The sequence below is a fragment of the Rhinopithecus bieti genome, unplaced genomic scaffold (assembly GCF_001698545.2).
Source record: "Rhinopithecus bieti isolate Rb0 unplaced genomic scaffold, ASM169854v2 scaffold_74548, whole genome shotgun sequence".
NCBI lineage: Eukaryota > Metazoa > Chordata > Mammalia > Primates > Cercopithecidae > Rhinopithecus > Rhinopithecus bieti.
In genome coordinates, this window is record NW_016828873.1 from 700,747 (window position 1) to 710,298 (window position 9,552).

Genomic DNA, 9,552 nt, shown 5'->3' on the forward strand with positions numbered 1-9,552 from the left:
CCTATAAAAAAAGAAAAATTAAAATTAAATTTAGTACATTTGCTATACTGTGATTGGAATTTGACAGTGGAGTAAAATCTCATAGTTTAGCAAACTTAATATACACACCTAAATCCACACACAAAACTAGAAAAAAGTTTACCTAAATCTCTACCTCTGATAAACCTAATGACTTACTATTTTGAGCTTACTGTTCAAAGTATACTTTTCCTCAAAAACTTGAGTCATTAAAAAAAAGTTATTCATGATCACACATTTTAAAAATTAAGAGGTTTGATACATTTTCTGAAAACTGTTGGCAAATTCTCTGAACCTTAAATTTTTAAATGTATTTTAAAATTTAAAATTAACTTTTAGCAAAAGATCAATTCATCATTTAAGATTTATTATGTTCATATTTTGGTATCTCTGTGGGTCCACACACCTGGATATGGATACTGGCTCTCTAAATAGAGGGTTATGTGACTTTGAACAAGTAACCTCTATATGCCTCAAATCTTCCTCATCTGAAAACTGAGATAATAACAGAATTTACCTACTAGAACTGCTGTAATAATAAACAAATTCATACACATAACGCACTTACAACAGTGTCAAACACGTAAGTTATCAATTACTGTTATCTATTATTATTACTGGGTAATCTGTGTACTGTGAATGTGCACATCTGGTAATTTGAATTAGAAAATTCGAAATATATTTCCAAGCAAAAGGCAATAAACATAGGAAAAAAAAATCAACATGAAAGGTAATTCTTAATTAAAACTTAGCTTTGCTCTTTCCTGAAAATAAATGTATAAATAAAATTTTCTTCAGGAGAAAACTAATGTGAAAGTATAGCATTTCGGTCATATACTTTAAAAGGATACATCCTATGTATAACATGAAAATTATGAAAATCCAAAATATTCCAAGGCCACTGAGGAAAAGGTATAATCATAATTATGTGCCTACCTAAGAAAATAAAATTCACTAATTTAGTAAATATATCTATATACAACTGATTTTATTAAGCAAGTAATATTATATTATCTAAAATTAATTATATTGCACTTATCACAATAAAAAAAAACTGAGGAAAGGAAATCAAGGTATTTTCCTTAAGGTAAGCGGAAGGGTGTTAATCACAAGCAAAGAAAACAGAAGTATAATGAAAATTAGGTATTTAGATGTAGAACACAGTAATGGTATATGCATACCTGATATGCATATAGTCAGAAAACTCAGTCAATATTTAGGCATCTCCTAAATTAGCTACATGATTTAAATCAAGCTAATAATTTAACCTCTCTTTACTTGAGTTAGTAACACTTCCTGGGGTTGTGAGAAGTAAATACGTTAACAAATACACACAACAACACTTAAAACATCCTGGCAGAGCCAGGCATGGTGGCTTATGCCGGTAATTTCAGCACTTGGGGAGGCCAACGTGGGCGAACACTTGAGGTCATGAATTTGAGACCAGCCTGGCCAGCCTGGCAAAACCCCAAGCCTACAAAAAAAAAAAAAAATCCCAGAGCACAGTAAGCACTAATAAATATTAACTGTTATCATTATTATCATACGGGTTACTAGTCATAATATGGACATGTAAGTATACCTCAAATATAAATATGGATGCATCCGATTTATGAATATCTGTTATAACAAATCAAACAGGGGTTTCAGCTCTGATAACGTTGGATACACTTGGCTCTTTCCCCTTGCCACTGCTAAAATTGCTTAGTATCTCTGTTCCCTCTCTGCTACTGCTACAGTATACCCACCATTTACACATGCGTATACACATCCTACCACCACCACCTCCCCTGCTGTGTTCAAGGAATAAGATCAAATACTGAGAAAAGACAGAGGTCACTTTATGGATTTTTTTTTTTAATATTCCCTTATTGTGAAGGTTTTCACATTTCAGTTTTAACTCACTTTTTGAATTATGTAAATAATCATACTGATATTTAAAAAACTGTAAACAAATCAAAAGTATACAGTCTGATTTTTTAATAACTAAACTTGTGATTTTTGGAACAGGTCCATTTTTAACTGGGTATTGACTGTGCATGTTTAGCACATATTCTCAAAATTCAGAAACAACTTATCAACCTCCTAATGCTTAAATCTTCTCATTTTTATTTCTTTTTTTGAGACAGAGTTTTGCTCTTGTTGTCCAGGCTGGAGTGCACTGACACGATCTCAGCTCACTGCAACCTCCGCCTCCTGGCTTCAAGTGATTCTCCTGTCTCAGCCTCCTGAGCAGCAGGGATTAGAGGCACATGCCTTCACACCCAGCTAATTTTTTGTATTTTTAGTAGAGATGGGGTTTCATCATATTGGTCAGGCTGGTCTCAAACTCCTGACCTCAGGTGATCCGCCCACCTCGGCCTCCCAAAGTGCTGGGATTACAGGCATGAGCCACTGCGCCCGGCCCTCATTTTTATGTCTTACAAAAGTAGCAGCATAATAAAAGTCTTAAAGTATGAAAAATTTTTCAACAAATCATTTACTTGAAAATGAAAATGCCATTGCTTAAAAGATGTTTAATTAACAATTAGCAGCATTTTCCCTCTATTTAAAATCGAGAATTTCTTCTATGCATGCAAATAAAAATTAAGATACTTATAGCTAAATACGAAGTCATTGAAATGGCAGTTGAATTAAAAATTTAAATCACTTTGACTATTAAATTTCCATTTCCCTACAGACCAGAAGAGATAAAGATTTAAGCAAGGAAAAAAAAAAAAAGAAGAAGAAGAAGAAAGTTTGTGAATTTAAACTGAAATAGCCAAAATTAGATAAACCTCATAATTTTTTTAAAAAATCATTTTAAATAAATTGAGCAAAATCAAGCAGACCAATCATAATACAGAAATTTGAATAAGTAAAATAATATTTTAGTTATTAATTCAAATTTTATGCACATAGGCTTTGCATGGCCTGTTATCGCCATGGATTTGAATTTCTGAACAGGAACAGGCGAGAGAACTTTTGAGGGAATGGTGGACCCAGAAGAGCTAGGTAGATCTCTAGATACTAGTGGGAAAATATATGTTAATCTTCGATTTTCATGTTTAAATCATTTGGTAGGTTTTTTTTTTTTTTTTTGCCGCGGGGAGGGCACTCCTTAGCACAAACAGTAAACATCTACAACTGTTTCTCTACGTTTACGGAGTGGGGCATTCAATAACAATGTATAAATCAAAATGTTCACTTCAAACTTATCAAAGTTTCAATTTAAAAAACAGTATTCCTTCATAGAATATTAAACTACACCCAAGCATTCCTGATCGTAAACAGAAAATACATAACATTTTATAACATAAGAAATTTTATCCACAGCATTTTTCTGAACTGAATCCCAATATGAATCATGTCTCAAATCAGAAGTCATAAATTAAAGATATTTTCACATGAACAAATTTGACCTTACACAGAATTTATTCCCACATGGGTCATATAAAATTACCAATGTTAGATTTTGTATGCAGTTTTTACAAAGAGAAATATCACCAGATGAGTTTATTATATATCTGATATTGCTACATCTTAAAATGTACCTTGAAATAGTCATATCAGTTACTCTAAAGAATATGGAATTAAAATACTTAGCCTTAGAGAGTTGTGCCATTGTTATAACCCTTTTCTATTAGGAACTAAGTGGAATATCTGCAGGATGCACTAGTCACATTTTTTTTTTTAAAGGTATAAAACATGTTCTACCTCTAGAAGAGATTGTGAATTTAATCTAAGGAAAGATTTTAGTTCTCTGTGGAAACAATAAAAAAGGTGAATTATCCAAATTTTCTCTCTCACCCCATCTGTCATCTCCCTGTTTTGCCTGTTTATCCACTACATTTTTGATGTAAGGGGAAAGGTCAAAGGACTCTTATTTGCATGATAATTTGCTGAGAAGACAGCCGGTAACCTACGGAAAAATATAACTGGAAGAAAGGATAAAAGATGCAAAGTAATGGAATCAAATTCGATTACATATTGTGGAACTAATGGTTCCAGCAGAAGGTCTCAAAGCTTATGCATCTCTCATAAACCAACCCCAAAGAAGCCAACTTAGAAGGTTAAAGAATGCTAATTGGCTGTAAGCCCAAAGTCAAGTCAGATACCAACTTTTCAACTTAGTTCAAATAAACAACTGCTTACTAAAAATTTATTTGAAATGACCTGAGATGTTACAAAGAATACTAGCCAAGAGTAAGATACATAACTCCCAGGCTCACAATCTAAGACAGATAAATAACCCAAAATTGGGGTGGAATTTAAAAATTCTACAAAAGGAATGCGGATGGTATGAGAATAATGACGGTGGCGCTCGAACTCCTGTGTTATTTTTTAAATAAACTGTACTTCTAATAATAAAGATGATAAGAGAGGACACTTAAGACACATGGATCTTCTGCTAAATACTCTTTTCATTCTACCCATCACCAGTCCACTTAGTCTACATTCAATGTATTATAACTCTCTGCTTTACTCTCATTCTACACCCCACTCCCAATGCCACTCATCTTCCAAGTCTAAGCTATATTATCATTCTGGTCCTTTGTCATATGCTCCTTCTTATCTGCCTGGCTCTTTTCTCATCCCTTTTTCCAATTTTCTTCTCCACACTGAAGCCACCATGATCTTTCTAAAATTCTTATACGCCATGGTTTCCTTTATAAAATTCTTTTCAACGGTCCCTATCACCTACTGGATAAAGTCCAGTCTAGTTAAGTTACATTGTCCAAAGTATATGCCTTTGTAGAGTATACAAGACATACAAAATCTGACCACCACTTTCTTGCCCACCTTCATCTCCTGTTATTTTCACTATGAAAATAGCACCTGACCACCTTGAAACCACTCACACTCAAGCAATTTCCAGAATACAACATACCTCAATGCCTTTATACATGCTGGTCCTTCTGTCTTGTAAACTGTTCCCTATTCTTTGAGTCTCAGTTCAAATACTATCTGCTCTGAGACACTTCTCCTGATTTCCTTAGTCTTCTGTACTTATCCTGATAAAATTATCTTTATTGTAACATGATTGTGTTTTTTTCATGTACCCATTAAACTCTAAGATTCTTGATGACAGAGAGTATATCATTTCATATTTGTTTAATAATGTTTGGCAGCTTAGAGATAATAAATATGTTAGAACACCTATATTTTGTGCAATACTTTAAGTGACTCCCTAGAATTACCCCATTTAATCCTCATAATAACCTTTCCCTACCTCATGAGAAGGTACTATTAGCATCACATTAGCATCATCTCACTTTACTTATGAGGAAACAAAAACACAGACACGTTAAGTATCTCACCCAAGAACAGGATTCCAAAACACCCAAGCAGTCTTATATTACTATAACTCATGCTTTTTAACTAGCAATATATGAATAAGATATAGACAGATATAGATATACTAAGGTAATAGAGATGAGAAACTTGAAAAGCAAGTAGCAGGGCTAAACAAAAGAGAGGAATGGGTAAAAGCGTGGCATAATGTAAAATACATTCAGAAAGATCAGTCGGAAATAAACCTACAATGTGACCTACTGACTCCCACAATTATCTGGGCTGAACTTGGAAAAAAAGGAAGGGGAAAGGGAAGGGGACAGAAGGGAGGCAGGGAGGGAGGGAGGAAGGAAGGAAGGAAGGAAAGAAGGAAGGAAGGAAGGAAGGAAGGAAGGAAGGAAGGGAGGGAGGGAGGGAGGGAGGGAGGGAGGAAGGAGCAAAATGTCCTCCTCTTAGTAAATTAGCACCTCAATCTTGAGCAGTGTTTTCCCAAATTGTGCAGAAAACTGTAGTTTCCTAGGACGCTCAAAGAAGTACCTCCAAAATATCTTGTGGTAAAACGATTTAAGGAAATACTGGGTTAAGCAAAATCAACAGGTTTCTTTACTAGAGAATCGGGCAGTTAATAGATTGTGAATTATATAGTTCCCAATCTTACTTGAACACAGAACCCTTCTTTTATACAGCATGTCACAGGACTAGTGTTCAATGGGATGGTTTGAGATATTTGTGTTGCACCTACAATACCATTTGCGAACTCATCCCTATTCACTCATCTCCAAGTCAAATTAAGACAATTAAGGCAGAATACAGGAAGCGTGCACTAAGAGTACAAAGTCTAAGAAGTCTATTGGAAAGATGAAATGTTCTCAGATACTTTAACCCAAAAAGCTGTTCTCACCTCTATACACATCTTCACAGTATTTGTTTACAGCTCTACAACAGCATTTTATCCAGTCTAACTTTAACAATTTACTTGTATACATATGCTCTTGGAATTGTTACTGAAGAAGTTTTTTTATTCGTTTGCACACAGCCTCAGTTAAAATATTAATAATTATTAAATTAGATTATCCAAAGTGTGATTCAGAGAGAAAATTATTCCAAAAAACATTATAAAAAGCAAAAAGTAGATACCACTGTTATGTCAGCATATAATGCAACATATTTTTACAGCAAATGATCACCAATTCCTTATAAAACCAATTTCCACCTATATCAGTAACATAAGTAAGGTAACACTGTAAGACATACGGGGATATATTAAACTGGGTAAGTAACTTTACCACGTCAGATTGCACTAATGTTTTTATCATTATATTTGGTAGAATATATTTCACGATTTCATAACTTCAATTTACCTGGAAGCTTAACTGTTGCAACTGAAAAGTTCATATTAGAAGAGTTCACATAAGACACTTCCAAGAATTACTTTACCTAGCAAATATTAGACAACTTGAAATTAAATATGTACTGACATAAAACTTAAAATGATAGACTACATTTCCTACAAATTCTTTTCCAATAGAAGAAAAATTGATTTATTCATTATTATAACAACCGAAGCTTCTTGGCCTTTTGGCTAAGGTCACATGTATAATATAACCAGAGTGCTACTAACTAGGATACTTCCTAAAGTCTCTATCTACAGTATTAAATTACATTCATTTCAATTTTATCCTTCACCATAGTTTAATCTAAAACATCCCCTTTCTATTAAATAGTGCTAGATACTGGAAAAGTGACATTTATAACTCATATATTACCATGCAAGGGAAAAAGAATATACAAATTACTAAATGTAATATAATCTACTTTTCTTTAATGACTTAAAAATAGTACTTATCACTGGAATTAAACTGGCATATAAATCAGAGCTCTACATGATAATTATTGACACTCTGGAGTCTTTCATATCAAATACATGATCTAACGATGTGTCACTGGGACATGAAGAAAAGTAAAGGCTAATATAAATACTTAATTCCTGAATCACAACAAATTTAAAGTAACAGGATAAACACTATTGAAAACCAAAGTATTCTCCCTACGTAAGTAGTCTTTTTATAAGCGATCTTTTTGATTAGAGATAGAAAACAAGTTTTCTTTTCTTACCTATTCGGTCAAATGTTTTATCACATTTAGGACACTGCAATATTTTTTTGTTGCTGTTCTGAATGACCACTGGAGTTAATCCCTCATGAATATTCCCTACAGAATCACCAGCCTCAGGTTCTTCTTCTGCATCATTATGATCCTTTTCACTTTGTTCTTCAATGTCAGAGTATTCATCTGACATCTCCTCCTCTAACTCATCTTCTTCAGCATTATATTCACTTCCAGGATCCTCAGAATCATTTCTATCTGACTTTTCCTTATCAAAATTTTCTTGATTCAAATTGTCTGACCCATCGCCACTTTCCTGTTCATCATCGCTGGTGTCATCAAACTTAACAGGGCACTTTCGATTCCTTTTTGATCTTCTTGTGGAGAAACTTCTCTCCAGCATTTTTAACCCATGTTTTTTCCCTAATAAAAGAGACCTATGGGTTTTAGCCAGATGATTCTCTAAAGACTTTTATAACAAAATGTCTACTACAGAATTTGCACTGATGATTATTTGATAGTCTTCCAGTTAATTCATTTAGTGTTTCTTCTGGTGATGACTTTTCAGTTAGCTCTGAATGAAAAGAGGCAACATTTTCGTTATTTAACAACTTCACTGCATCGATAATGTCCAAAAATTTTGCAGCCTCTAAAACAAGAGGTATTTCATATTTGTACACAAAAAATTCTGATGTGTAAAGAAATTCAAGCAAATGCTGAAAAACTGAATGTGTTACATGATCCAGGGTGACAACATCAGTGCTTGGATTTTTGCTCAAACACGCATGAAAATAACTACTGCCAACAGCAACGACTACTTTATGTGCACTAAATTCTTTTCCTTCCACTATGATAAGCAAATCACAAAAAGATGGTTGCTTCTGCCTATCATCATTTAAATATTTTAGCAAATTCTTATTATACTGCAAAGAACTCAAAAGCTTTCTCTGATCTGGAGAGGGAGGAAGTTCCTGATAACAGTGAAGGGCTTCAGGAGTTGGTCTTTCTGCAGAATGAGTATAGGTCACTTGGTCACACTCCACTGCAACATTTCCTTCTGAAGAATCTTTATGATAGCCTAGATGGATCTTCTCAAGATTTGAAGTAACCTTTCTCCTCTTCTTCATTGCAGTACAGCAATTTCAGAACAAGAAACTTCATAAGTGTCTTAAGTGATTTATAAAGGAAAACTAGATTGTCTTGGATAACAGCTTCTGAAGGGGCGTGCCCAAGGGTTTCATGGTCTGCAAAAGAGTGAGAACCACGTAAAATAACTTCATGGCAAAGCAATGCTAGATCAGCCAACGGCAATCATCAACGAATTCCTTCTAATTATAACTAAATGATGATAAAATCACAGCTTACACTCATTCGTGGCAAAGATTTTGGGGCGGAGAACAAGGTGGGCCGGGTTTAGAAAAGGCAGCCAACAAAAGAATAATTTTAAAGGAACCCAGGCACACCTTCCAGGCCTGATTCACGAACAGGGTGAAAATACCCTGGCAGAAATGGGACAGGTCTTCCAAGATCGTTGACTGTGCGGGTTGAGGAGGCTGTAGTCGTGGTTTAGGGGTGCTGGGATGGTGACAATAAGGCCGTGGCGGCCGCGAGATCCTAGTCTCTCCATTAACATGTTTTCCTCGGGCGGGAAAGGCACAGCTCTTCAGGAATAGAGAGCGTCCCTCGGCCAAAACCACCCGGTGAGAGACGGCCCCAGGAGGGGCGCAGAGAAGAAGTGGGGTCAACCAGAGGGACGACTAAAGGAAGCAGAAGAGCTTTCCCAGGCCCTGGCGAGGCGGAGAATGCGCTTGTAGTCTGTGATCCCGCTACCCTTCCCACCCAGTTTCCCTGGGAAAACGCCCCACAGATCCATTACCGGGAACCCAAGGCTCCCCCGCTGGCTCCCAGCAGCTGAGCTCCACTCTGGGCGCGCTCGCTCCTGCGCCTACCCACTTCCGGGTTCAGCCCCCCACCTCACTACCCCCTCCCCTCCCCTCCCCTCCGCTCCTTCCCCTCCCAGAGCTCCGCCGCCTCCGCAGCCACCGAACACGTCAACTGCTCGCGCAGCCTCCAAGCTCTCCTGAGAGACCGGCGCGCGGCCCTGCGCGAACGAGTGCGCATGTGCGCGCACCGCGCTTTACGCATGCTCTGTAA

At 36.1% G+C, this 9,552-nt stretch overlaps 1 protein-coding gene across 1 annotated transcript in view; it reads right to left on the minus strand.

Moving 5' to 3' along the window:
- ZBTB41 (zinc finger and BTB domain containing 41) overlaps positions 1–9,366 on the minus strand; it is a 52,378-nt gene extending 43,012 nt beyond the window's left edge. Inside the window, 3 exon segments of the mRNA XM_017864639.1 lie at positions 7,408–7,871; positions 7,873–8,642; positions 9,275–9,366. Coding sequence (XP_017720128.1) covers positions 7,408–7,871; positions 7,873–8,525 — 1,117 coding nt within the window. The 5' untranslated portion in view covers positions 8,526–8,642; positions 9,275–9,366.
- Between the last annotated feature and the right edge of the window lie 186 nt (positions 9,367–9,552).